This window comes from Bombus terrestris, chromosome 7 (genome assembly GCF_910591885.1).
Source record: "Bombus terrestris chromosome 7, iyBomTerr1.2, whole genome shotgun sequence".
Classification (NCBI taxonomy): domain Eukaryota; kingdom Metazoa; phylum Arthropoda; class Insecta; order Hymenoptera; family Apidae; genus Bombus; species Bombus terrestris.
In genome coordinates, this window is record NC_063275.1 from 15,218,349 (window position 1) to 15,241,595 (window position 23,247).

The 23,247-nt window shown below is 27.0% G+C and overlaps 5 protein-coding genes across 13 annotated transcripts; 3 read left to right on the forward strand and 2 right to left on the reverse strand.

The window, feature by feature from the left end:
* Positions 1–240: 240 nt before the first annotated feature.
* Positions 241–10,341, reverse strand: LOC100648513 (F-actin-uncapping protein LRRC16A). Of its 4 annotated transcripts, XM_012310350.3 has the most exons (24): positions 10,150–10,341; positions 9,805–9,902; positions 9,657–9,707; positions 9,382–9,575; positions 9,110–9,287; positions 8,799–9,037; positions 8,629–8,723; positions 8,450–8,488; positions 7,997–8,184; positions 7,815–7,892; positions 7,403–7,736; positions 6,929–7,325; positions 6,542–6,860; positions 6,365–6,478; positions 6,086–6,291; positions 5,893–5,980; positions 5,555–5,779; positions 5,388–5,408; positions 5,090–5,231; positions 4,766–5,015; positions 3,904–4,688; positions 3,538–3,777; positions 3,292–3,356; positions 241–3,015 (listed from the first exon to the last, which is right to left on the reverse strand). In XM_012310350.3, the coding sequence occupies exons 1-24, from the start codon at positions 10,184–10,186 to the stop codon at positions 2,902–2,904; spliced, it is 4,497 nt and encodes a 1,498-aa protein (XP_012165740.1). In that variant the 5' UTR covers positions 10,187–10,341; the 3' UTR covers positions 241–2,901. The 4 variants fall into 4 exon arrangements, with proteins under 4 accessions (XP_012165740.1, XP_012165741.1, XP_003396677.1 ...); XM_012310351.3 differs by lacking the exon at positions 8,450–8,488; XM_003396629.4 differs by lacking the exon at positions 5,388–5,408.
* Positions 10,342–10,364: 23 nt separating this feature from the next.
* Positions 10,365–11,880, forward strand: LOC100648826 (enoyl-CoA delta isomerase 1, mitochondrial). Of its 2 annotated transcripts, none has more exons than XM_003396631.3 (6): positions 10,365–10,596; positions 10,729–10,852; positions 10,916–11,187; positions 11,267–11,445; positions 11,531–11,652; positions 11,720–11,880. In XM_003396631.3, exons 2-6 carry the CDS (start codon positions 10,753–10,755, stop codon positions 11,878–11,880), a joined length of 834 nt encoding a protein of 277 aa, XP_003396679.1. In that variant the 5' UTR covers positions 10,365–10,596; positions 10,729–10,752. The 2 variants fall into 2 exon arrangements, with proteins under 2 accessions (XP_003396679.1, XP_012165739.1); XM_012310349.3 differs by having other exon boundaries at positions 11,724–11,863.
* Positions 11,720–14,659, reverse strand: LOC100648712 (dynein regulatory complex subunit 3). 2 transcript variants are annotated; one of them, XM_012310353.3, is made up of 9 exons: positions 14,216–14,659; positions 13,857–14,140; positions 13,616–13,788; positions 13,376–13,533; positions 13,093–13,285; positions 12,804–13,011; positions 12,483–12,731; positions 12,335–12,411; positions 11,720–12,255 (listed from the first exon to the last, which is right to left on the reverse strand). In XM_012310353.3, exons 1-9 carry the CDS (start codon positions 14,409–14,411, stop codon positions 12,114–12,116), a joined length of 1,680 nt encoding a protein of 559 aa, XP_012165743.2. In that variant the 5' UTR covers positions 14,412–14,659; the 3' UTR covers positions 11,720–12,113. The 2 variants fall into 2 exon arrangements, with proteins under 2 accessions (XP_012165743.2, XP_012165744.2); XM_012310354.3 differs by having other exon boundaries at positions 12,118–12,255; positions 12,343–12,411; positions 14,216–14,655.
* A 416-nt stretch (positions 14,660–15,075) lies between these two features.
* Positions 15,076–19,981, forward strand: LOC100649062 (TOM1-like protein 2). 4 transcript variants are annotated; one of them, XM_003396633.4, is made up of 9 exons: positions 15,076–15,725; positions 15,974–16,143; positions 16,461–16,742; positions 16,838–17,107; positions 17,285–17,582; positions 17,655–17,775; positions 17,852–17,981; positions 18,423–18,473; positions 18,614–19,981. In XM_003396633.4, the coding sequence occupies exons 1-9, from the start codon at positions 15,668–15,670 to the stop codon at positions 18,809–18,811; spliced, it is 1,578 nt and encodes a 525-aa protein (XP_003396681.1). In that variant the 5' UTR covers positions 15,076–15,667; the 3' UTR covers positions 18,812–19,981. The 4 variants fall into 4 exon arrangements, 3 of the variants coding, with proteins under 3 accessions (XP_003396681.1, XP_012165748.1, XP_020719398.1); XM_012310358.3 differs by having other exon boundaries at positions 17,852–17,882; XR_007224835.1 differs by having other exon boundaries at positions 15,077–15,725; positions 18,251–18,473; positions 18,614–18,740.
* Positions 19,982–20,560: 579 nt separating this feature from the next.
* Positions 20,561–23,164, forward strand: LOC105665927 (MAPK regulated corepressor interacting protein 2). Its single transcript, XM_012310364.3, has 6 exons — positions 20,561–20,924; positions 21,004–21,088; positions 21,365–21,483; positions 21,621–21,689; positions 21,853–21,906; positions 21,981–23,164. Exons 1-6 carry the CDS (start codon positions 20,873–20,875, stop codon positions 22,049–22,051), a joined length of 450 nt encoding a protein of 149 aa, XP_012165754.1. The 5' UTR covers positions 20,561–20,872; the 3' UTR covers positions 22,052–23,164.
* Positions 23,165–23,247: the final 83 nt, after the last annotated feature.

Sequence of the window (23,247 nt, forward strand, 5' to 3'; positions counted from 1 at the left end):
TATAATTGCATAACTGCATACTATACCATCGCCAAATTATTTCATTGAAACATATTGTGAACATATAATAATACATAATTGTATCAATAAATACCACATTAAACTTTATTATAAAAACCTATTGAAGTAACAACAATATAATTTTATTATTATGGCAAATAGATTTTATATTTTTCCAAAATTAGCAATGAAAATTATCTAAATATACAAAATTGCTAGTGTATAAAATAAGAAAAACAATTAATGTTGCATATGTAATAGGAGTCTTTATTTATTAGTAAATTATATTGCATGATTAATAAGCAACGTATCGAAACCTGCAAATACTGATATTTATTGAGTAATAATACATATATAATAAAATTAATAGCAGATTTTGAAACGTGCTTCATCGCAACATATGTATACACGTGTAAATGTAAATACAGGAATGTAATGAAGAAAGAATGTGTGTATATGTCGTCTGATTTTCTCCGCACGCATCATGTGATTGTGCGATAGAGTAAATATTATATCACTCACTCATTAGTATATAATATATATAGTAATTGTATTTAATATATTTACACATTAAAAGATGGTTTATTACAGGTGATCTTTTTTAACATGTAAAGTAATAATTAATATGATATAGAAAAATTATATTTGTTTTTTAATTTCTAAGGAAGAGATAAAGATTTTAGAAATTAAACAAATTTTGTTAATCATACATACAATATAATTCCCTTTTTGGCACAGTTGTTTAAATTTTAACTCTTACGTTACATTTGTAGAGTCCAATGTAATATTTTTTGCACATAAGTACATAATTAATTTATCTGTATCTTTATACAAAAAATCACCTGCAATGTAATATGTATACAAATTAATTGTATGCACTTATGCAAAAGTACAAGTACATACATGTTTACAAATACTATTTTATTATGGAAATAACTAAATTACAATTTTATTAGTGAACATTATTGACAGTGAAAAGAATTATTAAGTAACATTATGATTAGCTACCTTTTATGATACTGATTTGTTTTATATTATTTGAAAATCTTTTACATTGATTTGAGGAAATGTATGATTTGACAAATACTTCATGAATTTAATTTACATGTAGCAAGATTTAGAGTAAATAATCACCTGATAGAAAAAGTTTTTAATTAAATGATTTAAAAATTTTATATCCAATCTATATCATATATATGATTTTAAATGCGAATATTAAAGTAGAATGTGTTTGTTAGAATACAACATTTCACAATTGATTTAATTATGCCTGAAAAAGAATATTTCCAGTTGAACATCTAATATTGTTATATAATGTATGTTGTTAAATATATACCTGTATCCAAAAGGACTTACATATTTCATTAGTCACAGTTATTAATACATAAACCCAATATCAAATAGATATTCAAATATTTATTTATCTATAAGAACTGTAACTATAGTTATGGTTAATTTACCTATATGTAACTTTTTTACATATATATGTACAGAAGTCTTTTGCTATTCAAAAACTAGCTTTTAATATATTTATGTAAATTGAATTTTATGTTAGGTGTTCGTATTTTGCGATACATTTTTACATCATACAAAAAAATTGTTTGTAAAAAAGCTGTTCCTTTATAAGAGGACGCATATAGCAGAAAGATTTTACTAAATTATTCTTAATCACAATATATCTTCAACAAGGTATAAAAAAGCGAATACAACTTACAAATATCGCAAAAGAATTCTTGAAATATAATAATAGTCTGCAATATCTTTTTTCTAATTAATTTAGTTGATAGTTTAGTTTATTTTCTTTTTTTCCATTTACGCACATCATATATATATTATATATGCATTACATAATGTTTATATATTTCGTTACTAAATTTTTATAAATCAATGATAGTCATGGACAATATCATATCTTTTATATAAAAATCTTTTAATTTTGTCCTTATTATGTGGAAAACAAAGCATTTATTATTTTATGTTATGTTATATGGCACACTTCATACATTTTATGGTTCTTGAATCTTGCTTTGTGCACTTATCAATTCCGATTGTATTTAAGGAATGTTAAATAAAAAGTAACATAACTTAATACAAGCTGTATGGAAACAATTATAAAATATTGTAAACAATTATTGACTTGACCTAAATAGAACCGTTTTTTTTAATGATCACAGTTTTGTTATAACTGGTTGCATAAGAAACAAATCAAAATATCTATTATAAAATTACAAAAACTGATTTCGGAAGACAACGCGACATTGATTAAATAATAGGAAGAAATATTGTTTTATGTCGATAAGAATATATTGTGCTTATTTTTTGGTAACAAATCAGTGGTTATACACTTAAAATAATTAAAATCATGTAATTTATGATCTATATTAAAGTCTATCAGTTTAAATATACAGACAAACAATATATAAATATTTAAATGTTAAAACAAACATAACATGGCTCATCTTCCAAATAATATCATTGACAATATCAAACTGATTTCTTTTTAAAAATCTGGAGGAATGTAGAAGCATTTAGTATGTTCTTCGTGGAAGTAAGTATTTTAACTTATTGCATTGAAAATATTGAATGATTTTAGTACATTAAATACAAATACTTACTTCTAAATTAAGATAAACTGCATTCAAATTACAGTTCTATAAAAAACTATAAAATTTTTAATGCCACCTTAATAATAAATTGGTACTTTCTATAGAGACCCCAGTACCCTGTCCCTAAATATTAAGTTAGCACACTTGCTTTCGCATTTGACTTCATATGGCACAAGTACAAACGTGATACATCGTAGATTTTTGTGCCCAATATAAAATACTTTGATGAAAGATATCTTAATAAGTATCCAGTCATTGACATTAATTTGTAAATTATTACTGTATTAAGTCACGATCAAACATCAACTACGTCATTATTGTAATTGAAATTTGAGTCTCGTAAAAATGAAGTACGTCGAAGCTTAAAACTTATACGATTTTCTTCAACCGTTTTCGGCACTTCCGTTACCTAAAAATATAATGATTATATAAAATTATATTTAACTCAACATGATATTTCAAAGTATTTTTATAATTTTGTAATAATATTATTGTGTAATGTTAAGACAAATAAACTGTATCAAAAAAAGTAAAAATATAAAATCACGTTAATGGATTTCAAGCGCAAAATAATTTTTTCAAGCTATCATAAAAGGGCTTAGGACGCTGCACACTTTGAAAAAAATTGTATTAAATGATTTAAAAAGTGTGAAAAAAAAGAAAAAAAACACATTACATAAGGTACCTTGACATCTGGTTGGTTGATAGAACGTTGAAGCACCGACCTCCATGCTGCAGGTGCGGTATGCTCTAAAATAATATATACAGCAAGGCTTCTTAATTAAAGGATACAACATGCATATTCACAATGTACTTGGAATTAACAGGGAATTAATAATTAATTAAAAATTATGCGTGAATCGCGAATGGTGTTTAAGATGTTACTAGATACATTGAACATGCAGTAGAAAAACGTATTTTTGCTTCTTACCATTCTCTTTCCTTTCAGTTTTACTTTTGTTTAAACTAGCTGCCAATTCCCTCACTGACCTTTTCTCTACACTGGCATTGCTTAAAGAACTAGCAGTACTACTTGCTGATAACGTCGGCGGTAATGAAGCAGGACCACTTACACCGCTATCCGTTGATTCATCTAGTGCATCTCCAGAATCAGGTGTATTTCCAGCTGAAGTATTTGGACTAGAACCATCGCTTAATAAATTAAATTCTCCTAAAACATTAAACACACACACACACATATATATATATATATATATATATATATATTATTACACACAATATATATTATTATATAAGCTAAGAATTTTATCATTAAATAATTTGCTTTTTTTCATACCAGATTTTCTATCAGTAGCCATACTCCAGGGTCTTGGTTTAGGAGCTGTTATAGGCGGAACTGGTTTAGTCTTGGAAAGAGCACCATTGCTTTTTCCATCTGTAAGTGAACTATTTCCCTTGGTTAAAGACCTTAACACTGGAGATTTCGATGCTTCCGAATTATTTTTTGTACTGCTACCATTTGTTGGGCTACGAAGATCAAAACCTGTCGATCTTAATTTAAGAGAAGGTAAAGGTTGATTTGCAGTCTTATCTGTATCTACCGCAGATTTTTTTGTTAAACTTTTCCTGGTTTCGTAATCTTTAGGAACAGCCGTTGCATCTTTATCCGAGGAATTTGTAGCAGTTGTTTGTTGTAATACCTTACTATTTTCATCCGAATCTCGTAAACTGCGTGTACTTGTACCAGAACCAATAATGGGTAATGTACTACGTTTAGATGTATCAGCGGTATTACCGACACAATTATTACATACATTATTACTTGTATCTTTGTTGCTATCAGATTTTGTAAGAATTCTTTCATGATTTTGTGCATTGTCTGTTGTATTTCGCCGAGTTAACGGAGATGCAGTTAACGGCGAATCACCTTGAGATCTTCTGCCAACAAGAGGAGAAAATTTTTCTAAATTATCGCTAGATCGTGATCGCGGGGCAGGCTCAAGAAGTGTTTTTAACATTGGAGAGCTACAGCCAGGTTTTTTATCCATCTCAGGTGGAATACTTTTATGACTCGTAAGAGATAAATTTGGGCTACCATCCGTTGGAAAAGTATGCAAAGAGCTATAGCAAAATAAAAAAAAGTGTAATGTACATAATTTCCATAAAATATTAATGAATTATAGTTTTAAAAATAATACCTGTCATCACTTGTGGGGGATATAAGAGGTGTTGTTGGTGTAGTTGGTCTGAAAAATACATCGAGGCCTTCTCCAAGAGCAAGACCATCCACTGGTTGATCTGGTCTCAGCATTGGTCTTGTAGGTGCTCTAGTTTTTGTTCTACGTGGTCTAGATTTTACTAAATGTTGCAGTTGCTGTCCTACAGTATTGGGTAATTCAGAAACAGAATCTAGTGATTCTGTTAAAGAATGTTCTGTCTCTGAAATAGCTAAAAGAATATGTTGATATCAGAAATGATAAATATATCAACTATAACATTTTTTTATGTTAAAAAAAATTAACCTTCTGCTTGACTTTTTGGTAAGGATGGTAACAGATCTGGAATGTCATCAGCTGAAAGACCTTCCACAGAATCGACTACAGATTTCGGCCGCAATTTTCTTCCATGTAAACTTTTTCGTTTATTTGATAAATGTGGCGTAGCCTATGTAAAGGACAATAATTAATATCATTAATATGTATTTTAATTTTTTACAATAATTGTAATATGTTAATCCATTATTATGTACTACAAAAGATTTGATATACAAAAGTCAACCAACAAATAATATATTTTTAAATATGTATGTACTTTACTTACAAGATTTAAATAATCCAATTTCTGGACAGACATGGAAGTTTTATATTAAAATTATTATGTAGCAAAGTTTATTCTAATATATATATTACATATATTATATGTAATACATATATAATATATATATAATATATAATATATATATAAATAAAAAATATTGCGTTTTTTACCATTGGAGATTGATCACTGGAACATTGACCGATAGAATTCACAAGTGAATAAGTTTCTGGTGGACAATCTTCTTCCGAGGCAATACTGGTTCTACCAATTGGTAATGCTGTAGATACACCTACAGTACTTGTAACTCCTATAACACTTCCACTACTCATTGAACCAGCACTAGGCCGCAACACATCAGGCGTACTGCTTCTTGTTCTACTATCACAGTCACCAATCTGAAAATATAAATATGAACATCAATATCCAAATTAAGGGATTTTAATACTAAACTTTTAGTATAATACCTTTTAGCATGTATTTAACACATAGTGAAGTATATTATACATACTAAGTTTTTATAGCTTCTTGACAATGATTCAATTACTTCATCTGTTATTCTGTCGGATACATGTGCAGCAACTGCCAAATTTAATTCACTATAAAAATATTAATAATAGATAATTACAAGCAATGAGATAAGTTAGTCATTATTTGAGAGATATGTATTAAAATCAAAACGAATAAGTAATTATGATCCATACTTGACTCTATTGACTATATCCGCCCCAGCTTGTTCTGTGATAGTGGTATGTATGAATTCACTACTAATTTGATTTTTTTCTTTGCAACTACTTCGTAGATCATCTTCTACTGCAACTGATTCACTTTCATCGCCTCTAATTACCGTTTGAGAAAGTATCGTAGGACACTGTTCATTTGCACACTTTATCATAGCATCTAAGGAATCCTGTATTTAAATTTTAATAATTGAAACGTATTATGTTTAATGTAAGAATAATATATATTTGATAATAAAATACCTGTAAATATATGGTTACAACTTTATGCAATTCATTTGCCATTTCGTGTAATTTTAATTCTATTGGATTATTTTCATCTCGTCGTTGAAGAACTTCGTGTAATCTTGGTAAAAGCTACAAAAATATCATTTACATACAGATTTATTCAAAATGTATTTATTATTCGGTATTTTATACCTGTTTTGAATTATCTGCATCTTGTATGAGTCCAGTTGCATAATTAATGTCATTATTAGCATCACAGCTTTCCGCAGCAATAGCTTTAATAGTGTCTTGCGTCTGTACAACCAATCTATCAACCATTTGTTGTGTGGAGCTTAACAAAAATCCTTGTTGCAATCTAAATGCTTGTCCATGACTATATTTACAAGGAGTAACGTTTCTTTGTAACAAGTCCTGGATTTTTTTAGCTAATTGTTCCGTTTTTTCAGCTGAAGTTTTCATACAAGGTTGCAAATCATAAATTGGAAATGGCATATGTCTTACACTACAATTCCTGTAAAAGGATGTCATATATTAGAAAATATATTAACATATTCATTATTAATATGAAAGATTGCGTACTTTTCTAAAGCGTGAACAATATCAGCATAACCCTGAAGAGTAATATTATTTTTATCATAAATAATAGTTCTCAAATGATTATTAATTTGTAATGCCTTTGCTAATAATCTGGCACCAGGATCTCCAATCTGATTACCACTAATATCTAAAGTATGAAGACATGTGTTACTACCAAGGGCATTGATAAGATTATAGAGATCAGATTTTAGTCGAGAATCTGGTAAATGTAATGCTTGCAAAACGCAATCATCTTCTTGAAGCATTTGCACAAGGGCATCCATTACAACAGCAATATGTTTGCTTTTCATACTAACAGTGTTGCGACCCATATATAATTGTTTGATCGACTTGTTTTTTCCTATAGCAGTTATTACTTGTGCTAAATCAACATCCATATCTGTGAAAAGACATATTTACAAGATATAGAATCCAAATATTAAAGCAAATAATTTATTTATATTATACTGTACTTACTACTATCTGATATATCCAATGATGCTATGCAACGTACGCCATGAATGCATGATTCTAATACATGAGCACCCATAGAGCCCAAATTGTTTCCACTCATATCAAGTTCTAAACCAACTGTACTTTCATTGCATGCCAAACCAAGTAACAAATGTTTCAATGCCTCTAGCGGCAATTTACAACAAGATATATTTAAGTACTTTAATGAGAGCGTAGCAGTAAAGAACTGTTTAAAGCTGGGAGGTATTTCTTTGGTCTTTTTACTTGAAAAGGAGTTACGAGCAACATTTAAATGGACTAGATTAGTTGCACAACCCCGTAGTAAAGCACCAAACAGCTAGATAGAGTAAATGTAAAATATGAGCTTATTTGCTCTTACATGAGTTTCATATATAGAAAACTAAAATATACTTACACATTCTAATGTTGTATCTGTACCACTTAGATCTAAATGAGTTAGACTATTAGGTTGTGCCAAAAAATTACATAAATTCTGTAAATATGTAATAATTATATTAATTGCATTTCCTACTATTATAATATTAGTATAACCATCTATTATATTAAATTTTGGAATAATATTTAGAAACAACTTACATTGATATCATCTTTTAAAGAGTTTTCTGAAAGATTTAAATATTGCAAACTAGTTGGCATGCTTCTATTTAAACTTAGTGCATGTGCAATTTGACTTATTCCTTTTCCAGTTAGTCCACAATGTGCCAAATTTAATTTTTGTAAACCTTTGGGTAATTTTCCAATAGGTCCGCTTAAATGTGCACCTCCTTAAAAATAATATTATTATAAGTAATATTATTAATAGACACATATATTAATTAATATTAATAATTAATGGTTAAATTAAGCATAGCAACGTACAATACTATTTATTAAGTATATGTAAGTACACATTATGTAAGTTAAACAATTAAATATACTGTAACAATCATCTTTTTTTCATGGAAAAGAGTAAAATTATAAATGGAGGATTATTTCTAAACATAAAAGGATAAGGATAAACTTAAATAACATTAATGGTTATTTGCACACCTTGCAATTTGGCTATTATCCCACACAAGCTAGAGGCTCCTATAAAAAGAAATTTGTATAGGGATACTTTAAGAACATACTTAAAAAGTGAGTAAAAAAAAAAGAAGAATTGAAACCACAAAAAATGGATCTACTAAGGAATAACATCCTACATAAAAGTCTTTATAATTAAAACTTACCTTTATCTTCAATGGTATTATATGATAGATCAATAGTCTGTAACATTGTATTAGCATTAGAAATTAGAGCTAACGATAATTTGTGCGCGAAGTCCCTAAAAAAAAATCACATTTGAAATTTATTTATTAAAATTAATTGTATCGTAATTATGCATTTATTTTAGCTTTACCATTTTATTCCAAGATTATCTAGATAAAGTTCCTGAATGGAAAGGGATCTACGCATAACATGTAACAATCTCTCCAAAGGCTCGTGACTTAGTTTAAGATGAGATGCCCTTAATTTTGTAAACCAAGTATTATATTCCAAGGCAGAAATGATTGGCACCAGATCTTTTTGATCCAAATGATCAAAATCTCTTAAATTTAGCTCTCTTGTATCATGAGAGAGGTATATTGTATCAACATCCTATAAATATAATTGTCTTGAAAAACGTTTAATAATAATAGTAGGACATTTTCATATACTTTAACAAGTTACCCAGGCTACTTCTTCTCTATATGGTACACCATGTAAATCACACATACATGCATATTGGGTTGAAAACCCCCCACAAGGTCCAGTATGTCTTGTTGCTTCTGTACTTCTAGCTAATTCACTACCTCTTATACTCTGCAGTCTGCTAGCTGGTATTACTTCTATTTTTCTTATAATATAACTATAATAAAAATTATAATTTTAAGTCAGTTATTCTAATATTATAATAATTAAAATAAATATAAATTTATACATATAAGGTAATAAACACATACTTCAATGGTACAGTGGGAAAGATATTTCGAATTGCAGTATGTAAGGCCTCAATCATTGCATCTACTTCTGTAGTATCTGCACCTGCTCCAGTAGTAGTAAAATTGTAATATCTTTCCCCAACACTTAAAGATAATTGGTTTGCTCTTTTCGATTCTATAGATGTTATTTCTAAATAATGAAAATGGCAGTCGATCTATAAAAAAAATTTTAAACATAATTATTAAAATAATCGTATAATTTTATTTGTAAAAACAAAATAATCATATTATCTTACTCTTGTGGGCACTTTGGCCGTTAAGAGAAACAAACGGCATGGTGAAAAAACCTTAAATCAGAAAAATTTAATTTTGAATCACTTTAAATCTAAATAACTTCAAATTTATTATACATTATAATATTGTAATACTGCAAATATTACTTACCAGAACACGATTTTCCTGTTTATCTTGTTTTGTTTCCAATTTTACAACATTCTTTAATAATATTTTCACATGCTTACCTAATAATGCTTTCACCGATTCTACAAATAATGAATAATTTATGAAAAATGATAATTAAGCTAATGGCAATTTTGTAAAATATACGAAATTAAGGAAAAGGTTTAAAAAAATTGTATTATAATCCAATTTATATTTTTGTGAAATAAAATGAGGATTAATGAAACTTCTATAAGCATTTTTTAACAATAATTATTTGAACAAGATATATATTTTTTTTATATATGACAGTTCCATAATACGAACGTAAACATTCAGTAGAAGACAAACCATTTAAATCTTTCGTAAGTTGCGATCTAGTTGACATTTTGTTAATTGGCTTATTTTTCAAACATCAACGAATCCATTTAAGACATTGTTTTTTTCGTCACACGGTGACCAAAGTTTTCTATCTTGCTCAAAAAAATGTTAAGATAAAGGGCGATGTCACGAAACTATAAAGCTGAATAGCCGCCATATTAGCACCTGCCCGTGATCCATTCTGTTCCACTCCGTTCCGTTCCATTCTTACAAGTGTATTTATTTAAATTCTTTTACTATATTTTTTACTCTTATCATTTACTATAACCTTATGTTCTGTATAATAAAACAACTGATTTAAATGATAATTAATGTATTAATTGTAAATGTAAATTGTAAATGTAAATAATTAAATTGTACAGAATAGGTTATTGAGATATCTTTAATAAGTTACTTAAGTAGCAGAGAGAAACAAAGGTAAATGATAGCAAAATATGGTACAATATTTTAATAATATACGAAAATAATTGTTAAGTGTGCAATAAAAAATTAAGGTGAATAATAATATTTATGTATAAATAAATAATATTTTATCTTATATAATTTCAGGATTTATTCCACATCTGATTAAACATGTTTGCTATAAAAAAGATTTCGAATAAAATACGAATTCCTTTATACCAAACTTATGCCACAAATTCAAAATTAGTTGAAATTTCAAAAAATGATACAGGTAATATCAGAATCCTAATTTTCATAAGTTATGTTTTTATTCAAGAATATTTTTCCCTAACAGGTATTGCTACAATATCTATGGCACGTTCACCTGTAAACAATTTAAACAAAGAATTATTAAATGCTTTAAATACGTCCTTAATGGATGTACAAAAAGAAAAATGTCAAGGTGTTATATTAACATCGTCATTATCAAATATATTTTCAGCAGGACTTGATATAAACGAAATGTATAATCGGACTGAAGAACAGCTAACTGAATATTGGCAAACATTACAAGACACATGGTTAACTTTATATAATTTGGAAATGCCAATAGCTGCTGCAATTAATGTATTATTATAAATATTATTAGTATAATTATTTTTTGAGAAATATATATATATATATATTTGTTACTTTATTTATAAAGGGTGCCAGCCCTGCTGGAGGATGTCTTTTAGCAATGTCTTGTGAATATAGAGTTCTAGTTGAAGGAAAGCATACTATAGGATTGAATGAAACACAATTAGGAATTATTGCTCCAGAATGGTTTAGAAATATATATGTTGACATATTAGGACATAGAAGAGCTGAATTAGCACTTTTAAAGTAATTTATTGTTAATGAATGTATAACAAAACATTTATTCCATTTAGTAATATCTATAATTAATTGAAAACTATTGATTTCATAGAGGAACCCTATTTCATCCAAAGGAAGCATTGGAAATTGGAATTGTAGATGAATTAGCTTCTGATAAAGCTAATGCAATCCAAAAGTGTCAAAATTATATCGAATCTTTTAAACACATACCCTGTAAGTACAATATTTATTTAATTAAGATAAGTATGCTTAATATTTACCATATAAAATATTTATAAAGCCAGAGCTAGACAAGCAACAAAAATGGAGTTAAGGAAACGTAATTCATTATGGTTGAAAGTAAACAAACATATGGATCTAAATCAATTTTTAACACTTATTCAATTACCAGAAGTACAAACTGGCCTAAAATTATATATGGAAGCTTTGAAGAAAAAATAAGAAACTTTAATCGAAGTGTCGTATTTTAAACTATCACGTTAAAAATTAAATATTTTTATACGATTTTTATACAATTAAAATATTTTATACGAGAATATATTCGTGTATTAAGAGATATATTATATTGTTTAATAAATATATACAGTTCAGCAAAAATACTTACTTCTATATTAATTTCCAAAGTAATAGGTTTATAATATAACTTCTGAATGATCATGCATCATTTTATCAAGTCATTCATCAAGTGCTAATATAATTTCTGAATCATCAACATTTAAATTTAACTGTTGCAATACTTGCAGAAATTCTTGTTGTTGAGAATCTCCAAAATGTGATATTTCTAGTATTTGTTGACTACTTCTTTCACTCTCATGTCTATTAAACCAAAATAAGAGATTTTCGAAAATTAAACTTCAAAAAAATATGAAAATATTTAAAAAATGAAAAAGCTTGCCTTATTACCCGTTCACTGTATTCTTCAACCCAATTTTTTAATCGATTTATCATGATATCTTCTCGAACATCTATTATCTGTAATTAGAAAATTCATATTAGTTTTTGAAGTACAAACAACAAAAATATACATAGATACACGTACATACTTGTAAATGCCTTTCATGAGAATTATTAAGATTATAATTTAACATGTCTTTATCTTCACATAGATTTAATAAATGACGTGGCATTTTTGCATCATCTCCAATACCACTAAGGAAATACAGAATTAATCCGTTAATAGTGTCATTATACTCTGCTTCACAATTACGTAATTGTGAAAAATATCCTCGTGCAGTTGTTAGAAAAGAATCCACCATATCAGAAATGTTGATCCTAAATACTTCATTTATATCCTTTATTAAATAAGTTTAATATTATTTTCAATTTAATTTTCTTATACATAACTCATAATAATTAAAATATACCTCCATTTGTTCATGCAGATCTACTTCAATAGACATTAATCTTGTCCATGCATCAGTTACCATATCACTAAATTCTTCAGAATATTGTTGTGCTATTTCAGTTACATTTTCTAATGTAGCAGTATCTACATCTCCAACTAGTTTTTTTAATAATTGTTTAACAGTTGCTAAAGCATCAGTTTTCCTGCGCAAGACTTCATTTACAATCCTATAATTTGAAATAGTACAAATTACTATCAATTTTATATATTTTATATTTGATGCTCATGTATATATATATATCACTCACATTCTACCTTGATTTTCTGAAATAGTTTTACCTTCATTTACAGCAATATTGTAAAGATTTATTTCATTCATTCGCTTATTATGTTCTTTCAAACCTATCTCACAAAACTCTTCGCATATAGCAGTAAAATTTTTTTTATATTCTTCATGTGCATTTTGTGTATCATCAGTTACCATAGATAAATCCTTTCCTTCTACACATAAAATGGACTTAACAAATTTTTATGTGGAAATGCATGAAAAAGTAAATGATAATTATTGTATGTATAAATAAATTGATAAACCTTTGTCATCCTCAAACATTTGATGAAAGAGATAATCTCCATCAAGATGTTCTACATATGCAGCAGTGAGGATAGCTAATTTCTTTTCATATTCTTGATGGGCATCCAATTCTTCTTTTTCTTTCATTTCTGCTTCTTCTAAAGTATTTAAAGTCCTACTAAATTATAAAATATAAATACTTTAAAATAAATATATATATTGTTTTTTATATATCTATTTTATGGATATTTTATAATTACTAATGTTTTTCTGTAGCATCTTTCCTTTGTTCATTAGTTATCATTTTGTATTCATAGTAAATTAATTGTGGTAAAAATGCAAATACATAATGCAAATATCCATCTTCTTTAGTGCATGGATTTCCACTCATATTCAAACTACGTAACTTTTTAAATTTTCTCAAATATAGTACCTAAATAATAATGCAAATGTAAAAATATAAAATATTTAATATCCACGTATATTTTGCACATTACATACATGTTTTGTATCTGTTATAATATTATTACCAATACTAAAAATCGTAAGATGACATAATTCATCTATGTTTTCTATCTCACGAATTTCATTATTAAATAGAAGCAATATTTCTAGTTTTGTTAAATTGTTTAAATTCTCCATTATTTTAATGCGATTGAAAGAAAGATCTAATTCTTTTAAATTAACAAGCACATTTAGGTTTTCTATTTTCTCAATTATATTATTGGATAATTTTAATGTCATTAGATTTGGCATTACCCATAGATAATCAAGTTTTAGAATATCTAGAAGAAAAAATAACAAGTATACGTATGTATATCAAGATAAATACAAGTTTAAAATTTATGTATAATACGTACTAAGAAATTCAATCCGAATTTCTTTTATTTCATCTAATTTAATACCATCTTCGTAAAAAAGTTTACCAGCTTCTCCTTTTGGCCCTTGTTCAATTACCAAATTTATTAACATATCTTGATTTATTACACGAGGTTGTACAAACTCTTGTAATATAGTAGGAACGTCTTCCTCAATCATCATTTTTAGATATTTCATAAATATCCTATACAAAATTAAATGAACAATTATCAGAGTACATATACATATGTATGTACTGTTTTGTATCGAAAAGATTTAATTTATATAGCCTTCATTTGCGGTTGCCGCGCAACAAAGATTTATCAATTTTGTGGCGAACTTCAGAACAATGTCGTGTCAATTTCATACCAAAGAAGTTTCCTGTTTTATCGACCCGAAGAAATCTATTTTATCAAAATTTAACTTTTAAAGACAACACTTTGTTAATTCCGGTTATATCATTGTTATATTCCTTATTATTTATTACTTGGTCACGTCGTACAAATGTTTTCAATTATTTTTTATAAATAATTACAGACAAAAGTTTAAGAGATAAAAAGTGTCACTTAAAGAGTTAGAGAGAGAGAGAGAGAGAGAGAGAGATTTCACTAAAGTTTGATTTCACTATTTAATGTTTATAAGTTAAATTTTATTTATTAAATTAAGTAACATTTATTTAATAAATTAAATACAAACATTTATTAATTAAAAATTGTTTGAGTTATTTTAAATAAGTAGTAAGATCTCTATAATTTTGCTTTACGGCGCTCTCTAGTGTTTGATCACGTAATTATGGAGATTTATATAAATATTGATTCAGAATGAAAACTGTCTAGGAATTACATATTCTATGTTCAAATTCCTAAGCTAATTATTATTGATAACTGTAAAATTAAATTACGTTTTTTGTATCGTAACGTTACGAACAAAAAGTTAATAACGAATTACATATAATACAATCCGCCTTTTCTAATTTGTTCAGTTACTACTAAACTCTAGAGAAAAGTGTTAGATTAAACAGATAAAACTAGATAGAAATTTAGGTAGACAGATAATAAAATTTCAATATTCTTATTTTCACAAAATATATAGAATAAGTAAATATTTCGTTCCTCCTTACTCGAGAAAATATATTTGAAAAGTTATTAATACATTTATTTTGAATTAGAAATTTGAGTTATTCGTAAAATAAATGTATTTACTTTAAATGTTAGATCCAATCAAAATGGCATTCTCAGAATGCTGTGCCTGATTGGTTAGAGTTTTATGTCACTTTGTATTTGACGTCTGACTTTATCGTCGTTGGGTCATATGATACTGTCACTCATTATAAAAAGTTTTTAATTTATTATCAAGTATTGTTCCTGTCAAAATTCGTTACGTGCCTTACATAAGCACAAGTGAATCAAAGTAATATTATCGAATATAGAAACAGTTTCATACAACCTGCAACAATGTCATTTTTTGGAGTAAATGTCAATCCATTTTCAACACCAGTAGGCCAGAAAATAGGTAAGTTTTATTATTTACCTTTACGAAATTCATTAAGTTGGTTATTTTATTATTATGTTAATAATCAGTTGATAAGTTCTTTTTATATGGACAATTATTTGTACATCAATATTAATGAATGCTTAAATACTTATAGATTTTTTCTATGTATATGTATATATCTTCAGCATTCACATCATGAATCATGACCTATCTAACATCTTTTATTCCAATTAATAAATTATAACATCTTTACTTGTATATTTCAGAGCAAGCTACAGATGGTAGTTTGCCAAGTGAAAATTGGTCACTTAATATGGAAATATGTGATATTATAAATGAAACAGAGGATGGCCCAAGAGATGCAATTAAAGCAATTAAGCGTAGACTAAATCAGGCTGCTGGAAAAAATTATACTATAGTCATGTATACTCTTACTGTTAGTATTTATATATTTGATAATACATACATTTCAAAGAAGACATAGACAATATTTAAAAGTTATTTTGTACACTTAAATAATATATATGTATGTAATATAAAGCATTTAGTTCTTAACATAATTAATTTTTCAAAATAATTTGCTTCTTTTTACAGTTATTTGAATTAGGTTTTAACCATACTTAGCAGCTATGATTAGTAGATTAGTGATAGCTATTTTGTTAGAACTTATCTATTTCTTACTTTTAGTCTTCTTATTTTCAAATATTCATAAACATTAATTTATGTATATTAATGGATGAATGCCAAAAATAGGTATTGGAAACATGCGTAAAAAATTGTGGAAAACGTTTTCATTCGCTTGCCTGTTCACGAGAATTTGTACAAGAATTGGTTAAGTTAATTGGACCAAAAAATGAACCACCAACAGCAGTGCAAGAAAAGGTCTTGAGTTTAATTCAAACATGGGCAGATACGTTCCGCCATCAGCCACATACCCAAGGAGTTGTTCAAATATATCAAGAATTGAAAGTAAAAGGGATTCAATTTCCAATGACAGACTTGGATGCCATGGCACCCATTATCACTCCAGAACGAGTAAGCTTTTTTTTTGTTGTGATATATGATCAAAAAATTATTGTTTTATATATTTCGTGATTATTATAATTTTTTTTATTATAATATAATTGTAGAGTGTACCTGAGTCAGAACAAAATGTCATGAATGTACCTACAATTGAACAGCAATCAGTAACTTCTGTAACACCACAAGTCCAACAACTTCAAAACCAATCATCTGGACAAGTAGCTATATTGAATGAACAACAAATGGCTAAAATACAAAGTGAACTCGATGTTGTACAAGGAAACATGCGTGTCTTATCAGAAATGTTGGCATATTTTACAAGTTCAGATCAGAATAATAGTCAACAACCTGATCCTGCTGATCTTGAACTTTTAACTGTATGAATATAATTATTTGTCTTATATTTGAATAGCAGTAAATACCTAATAGCAAATACCTATTAAAACAAATGTCTTTTCTATTCAACAATGTAATGTTGTATATATGAAATTGAAAAACATATTTTTATGTAAGGTACATATATATATTTAAATTATAATACTTATCATTTGTAGGAACTTCATTCCACATGCAAAGCAATGCAAGAGCGTGTTGTTGATTTAATTGGAAAGCTGGCACATGATGAAATGACAGCAGAATTGTTGCGTATTAATGATGAATTAAACAATTTATTTTTGCGTTATTCTCGTTATACAAAAAACAAAGCTGTTGCTGCAAGTACTATTTTAGCACAAACGATTGGTCATCCTCCAAACATAGATTCTGCTTCATCAATTAATAAACAAGAAGCTGATTCTCTTATTGATTTATCTGATGAAACTGATACTTTGGAGAAAAAAATGACAGAAATAGGTAAGTATTATATTTGTAATAATCGAATAATGTTTGTGTGTGTGTGGATAATTCTTTTATATTAAATTACAGGCATAGCTGATAATATTGATCAAAATAGGATAGATCGGAAGGAGAAGAAAGAAGGTGATAGTGATGAATTTGATATGTTTGCACAGTCACGGAATACATCTTACGAAACTGCAAAAAACAGGTTTCTAATATTAAATTAATTGCAACTGTTAAATGTGTATACCTAATATATAACTATCCACTTATTTTTATTGTAGCGGTAGCAAATATGAGGATAATTTGGAGCAGGTGAGCGGAGGAAGTCTCAGTACAGCGATTCTCAATCGCAATAACCCTAAGTATCCCCAGCAGACTGCTTCTACAGCTGCTTCTACTACTGCTACTTCTGTGCGTAATCCCTGTTCCTATAATTATTGCTAAGCATTTAGTTAATATCATGAATAATATAGATACTGATTATTATTAAAAAGAGTAAGATTATTACAAAACTTTTTATAAATTTAATTACACAATATTGCAAAATTATATTTTTGTAAGCAATTTAGTTGCGATTTCATACAATGAGCTTAAAATTACTCTCATAAAGGTAAGAATATCATACTTACTACACATTGTGATATTAAAACGTTGTGATTATATTCTTATTCATTTAGTAGATTTATTTAGAAGTTGCTTCTTTTCACTGCTTTCTGTAGCATGAAATAATTAATTTTCTCTTATGTTTCCTTTTGCTTTATTTTTGCCTATATATATGCATATGTTCAGATTCTTATTATTTCGTTTGATATGTTTATTTTTATTTTTTTGTTTCATTCTTTTAATATTCAGCTGAACCGGGAATCTGAATTTAATGAGATGGCAGCCTGGTTAGATCATACGGTGAGTTATATATAACAATGAGATTAAAAATTTGTAATATAATCATTTAACACATCATTAAAATTTTCTTCAAAATGTTAAATTATATGTAAATTGCATTTAATTATATTTCGTAGTTATTAAAACAACTTCTTTTTCAGCCAGGAGCACATGGTGATCAAGAATCTCTAACATCTTCAGAGTTCGAACGTTTCTTAGCAGAACGAGCTGCTGCTGCTGAAGCTCTACCAACTCTACCCACAACTACTACTAGTACAGGAAATACTACAAATTCTGAAAACTCTAACATTCAGCGCCAAATTAATAAGGATCAAGATAAATCTTTATTTGCTCTTTAAATGTAATTTTAATATTTACATTTTAGAAAACTGATGAAAATTAAATTTATTCCAACTCGGTCATCAAATACACTTTCTAATAAATCAATGCTTCTAATAATAATACTAATATTAGAAACATTGATAAAATAAGTTGAAGAAAACAATATAAAAAAACAATAAAAAGAAAATGCTTTGTGCTTAAATGTACTTAAAAATAGAATTAATACTAAATGATCGTAAATTAGCATTTTATTACGTTGTAAAAATTTAATAACAATGAATAACTTATTTTAAAATAACCGTTACGCGTAAATATTATGTAATGCAAAAATAGGAGAAATACTAACTTATGTTATTTGTATATAAAAAAACACATTGTACGCAAAATAATATTCATATTACAATGTGTGGTCTCATGCCTTGGAACTATATAAGAATTATTAATTTGTGCAGTTGCATTTTTCAAATTTGCGGATTTAAATAGAAAAAAATTAATATTTCATTTTGTGATCGATTTTGTTACGCTATAGATCGAAATATTTTTATATCTTAGATTTGTCGATCATTTGATATTTTGTATAAATATGATACGTTCATTATTATAGTAATTTTGATCTTTATGAAGTATTATTATTATAGAGTAATATAAATTTATCGATAGTATTGTTATAATTACGTAACGATATATTACAAATAACTAATATATTCTAAAATTATATTATAGGAATATCATTGGTAATAAGGAACGTTATGTAAATCTTATGTTTGTAATTTAAAATTATAGTTTTACTTTGAAGAAAGCAAACATATTGACAGTACTATGATAAGAACTAAGATTCTTTATGCAATTTTAAAGATGTGATAAATCATTATGAAACTATCTTTAAATGTTTGATTTTATAAGGCTGTATCCTTCTACCAATGAATATTTTATTTTAATATCAAATAGTCAAATATTTTTACTAAAAATATATTACTTTTGACAAATAGTGCAGGTATAGCACTAAACATGTTAATTATTTTATTCTAGAATAGATAAAATATTTAAGAATATTTCAAATAGATGTTTAAAGCAAAATGAAAGAAAAACTAAATTTGCTTGTTTGTGTGAATTGTATTTACTTCTACGTAAATACTTGTAATCTATGTAAGTAATAACATAAAAAATTGTTCTTCTGTTTTATGTGATTATTGCAATTTTTATTGAATATTGTGAAAGAAATTAATTTTATATTTTCAATAATTTCTTTATATTTTTAAAATTATACATCATTTTTTCGTTTTGTAATAAACTTTTCTAATATTCCAATATACTGATGATTGTATTTAAAAATTCTAATCCTTATATAAAGCTAATATAAAATTGCAACATATAATACTTCAAAGACAATTATAAAAAAATTGTTATTATTTATATATTAAGATCTTCTATAACACAATTATATAAATTCCAATTTTATATTTATGTTAATATTTAATCAAGATCACAATTACAGACATCGGATATTATTTATATCAACAATATTTCTATATTTTAGATTATTTTGGTATTTGCAAATAAATTATCGAATATAACATAAAAAGGACTGAGAAGTTACTGTAAGTTCTTTATTTAAAATTCTATTTTTCAAATAAATTTTTATTTTGTTAATCATATGATCATATGACCTATTTTATAATAAAATAATATTCATATTAAATGGTTATCAAACAAATTTTCTTTATCAATATATACAATATATTATATATGTATATAAATTATTTCTCTCTATCATTTCACTATATAAAAAGATACATATCCGTATTCAAATTTCTCATATTGGTCCATCGATGTGTAAGTACAGATACATATGTTCGTGAATATATATCATTGCGATACCACAAGCTAAGGTCACGTGGTTCACTCATCGTGTATTTCACGCTGATCATTTCAACCCGTGCGGTTGGTCTAATCGGTACCAGTTGAACCAACAGTATACAATTTGATTGATTCTATACTAAGATTTCAAGATTAATCTCGGATGATCTGGTATCGAAGATATAGTTCAAAGTTATTGTTGTGCTTTTCTCATAAGAAACATGTATACTGTATCAAAAGGACCTAGCAAGATAGCCGCTAAGACACGAAGAGGTACCGATACCAGAAGAATTTTTAACTGTATTTATAAACAGTTATAATATCAACTTCGTTGAACATTATTATCTTTCAGGGATTAGTCAGAACCTCGAGAGGCTGGAAACTTTGCGTGATTTAACGAGAAAAGCAGATCCTGATGATGACCACGAGGCCACCCGGTAAGTAATGCTTGAACCCATGTTAACCCTGGTTCGTTTCTTTCCTCTCTCTTTTTGTAACTTCAGCATTTCGACATTACGCAATTCATAATTGTCCGTTGATAGTAAGCACGTGCAATTCCTATGTTGTATTCCTAAAGACTCGTAAATTATAATTCATAAAGTATTACACAATCATATCATTATCATATGCTTTCAGAAAATAGTTATGTGATGTACTATGAGCAATTTTTTCGTACATTAATATGTATAATAAAAACAATTATTATTTCACAGCCATGTGCCAAAACCAGTCTTTCACATGAATGGGAAATCTAAATTCAGTTCGCAGAGGCATCAAATGCAAGAAGTTATTACACCTCAGCATGAAGAACTTATTAAATTTGTCTATGAATGTAGGTTAAACATTTCTGTTACTTGATTTTGAAAGTTACAACAAAATTTTTATTTCACAGTGTATAAGGAAATATATTTATACTATATTTGTATTGCATAATATCATAACACTACAATTATAATTTTTATTTATCAGCATGGAATCAAGTTAATACACGACAAAGAACTGAATCTTCTGATGGTTCAGATTGTTCAGAACCTTCCAGTAAGTTTTTTAAATTTAATTGAAGCAGACTGTAAATTTTTTACTTTTATTTACCTTTCTAAGCATTAAATATGTATATCTTTGCATATATACAAATTCATAAGTAACTAATTGATATTTGATTAAATATTGATAATAAATAAAAATATTTTGTAAATTTCAGGTCCTAGTTCTATAGTGTATTACAATGATGGTGAACCAAATGACACCCTCCAAGGTAAGCTATAATTTTTCTCTTTTAAAAAAAACTATATATAATTGAAATAGATTAAAATAAATATACTATTTCAGATTTTAAACCATTTGATTTGGAATCATGGTGGGGTAAACGATTATTTAATAATATCACAAAGTCACTTTGAAAGACACAGAAATTTATAACAGTTATGGAGATACATCTTGAGGTAGTACAGAATGGCAAACAGTGTTAAAGATTAGCCTGTTTTGTGATTTAAAAGTAATTGAAGAATCAGTGAATAACTGTGTAGAATTGAATCTGAAAATTAGAAATGAACATAATTTGTTGGATACCACAAAGTTGCAATTGATGAATTTAAACTGTTGTAGAATTCATACATAATTATTTGTTACAACGAATTTCTTGTATGAAATATCAACTTTTTATTGTACATGCAACTTTAAAAATTAATTTATTTGGAACTTTAAATACATATACATATGTAACTTTAGAGCAGCATTTTTTTGAATATTGTAAGGGATGATTGGTAACTTGCATGAGTTTAGATATGCATTATTATCAACACTATCCTTGATTTATGATATAGCAATACACATAAATTGCACATTTCTGTTTGGAGCTGTTCCAAAATTTTGATTAATGTAAAATTGTACAGAAATTTTGTTCAAATTCAGAAGATATTGCAAATTTATAAATTAACCAGTAAAAAATTAATGTGATACAAAGTACGATTGCTATTTCCGTTTGTAGATTTTTAAAATAACGCAGGTAAAGATACAACTCATAAATACATACCAGATAGGGTTAGGCAAACACAAAAATCCCTGCGTGGTATGAATGCAGCGTGAAAATAATGAATTTTTAAGCATAGAATGATGTACATATTACATGCATCGTTTGTGTGAATGCATGACTACACTGCTGATATTGTTATGACAAATGTATTTAAATACATTTATGTAAGCAAATTTTAGTATAACTTTGTAGACTGATAATGTTTAAGGTTGTTACATGAATATTAGACGAGATAAACCTTGTCACCAATGTATTTGCAACCTTTGCTTTCAAAGTTCTTATTTCATATTGATCTGACTTAATCTTATCTAATTATTAAATTTTTACTTTAAGTATTAAAAAAAATAATTATCAAAAATTTTTATATGAATTGATACTTTTGAAAAGCAGAGTTTGCAAAAGTAGTCAAAATGTAGTGCAACATTCAGCCATTTAAGGCTGAATCAAGCAGTTATAAATAAATACATCTTTGTATATATGATATCTTTCTTAATCTTTTTACATTAACTTTTATACGTTAAATTTCATAATATTAATTTGACGTATACATTTTTTTAACAACAA

Bases quoted from the DNA above. Each gene is read 5' to 3' on its own strand.
- LOC100648513 (XM_012310350.3), bottom strand. From the start codon at position 10,186: ATGTCAACTAGATCGCAACTTACGAAAGATTTAAATG. The intron at 7,893-7,996 runs GTAAGTTGTTTC...ACATATTTACAG, and splicing joins CTTTAAAAGATGATATCAAT to AATTTATGTAATTTTTTGGC. The intron at 5,016-5,089 runs GTTAATTTTTTT...ATATTCTTTTAG, and splicing joins ACCAAAAAGTCAAGCAGAAG to CTATTTCAGAGACAGAACAT.
- LOC100648826 (XM_003396631.3), top strand. From the start codon at position 10,753: ATGTTTGCTATAAAAAAGATTTCGAATAAAATACGAATTCCTTTATAC. The intron at 11,188-11,266 runs GTATTATTATAA...TTATTTATAAAG, and splicing joins CAATAGCTGCTGCAATTAAT to GGTGCCAGCCCTGCTGGAGG. The intron at 11,446-11,530 runs GTAATTTATTGT...TTGATTTCATAG, and splicing joins GCTGAATTAGCACTTTTAAA to AGGAACCCTATTTCATCCAA.
- LOC100648712 (XM_012310353.3), bottom strand. From the start codon at position 14,411: ATGAAATATCTAAAAATGATGATTGAGGAAGACGTTCCTACTATATTA. The intron at 12,732-12,803 runs GTATATTTTAAT...TATTTAATAAAG, and splicing joins ATCTGCATGAACAAATGGAG to GATATAAATGAAGTATTTAG. The intron at 12,256-12,334 runs GCAAGCTTTTTC...TTGGTTTAATAG, and splicing joins TACAGTGAACGGGTAATAAG to ACATGAGAGTGAAAGAAGTA.
- LOC100649062 (XM_003396633.4), top strand. From the start codon at position 15,668: ATGTCATTTTTTGGAGTAAATGTCAATCCATTTTCAACACCAGTAGGC. The intron at 16,743-16,837 runs GTAAGCTTTTTT...ATATAATTGTAG, and splicing joins CCATTATCACTCCAGAACGA to AGTGTACCTGAGTCAGAACA. The intron at 17,583-17,654 runs GTAAGTATTATA...ATTAAATTACAG, and splicing joins GAAAAAAATGACAGAAATAG to GCATAGCTGATAATATTGAT.
- LOC105665927 (XM_012310364.3), top strand. From the start codon at position 20,873: ATGTATACTGTATCAAAAGGACCTAGCAAGATAGCCGCTAAGACACGA. The intron at 20,925-21,003 runs GTACCGATACCA...ATTATCTTTCAG, and splicing joins AGCCGCTAAGACACGAAGAG to GGATTAGTCAGAACCTCGAG. The intron at 21,089-21,364 runs GTAAGTAATGCT...ATTATTTCACAG, and splicing joins GATGACCACGAGGCCACCCG to CCATGTGCCAAAACCAGTCT.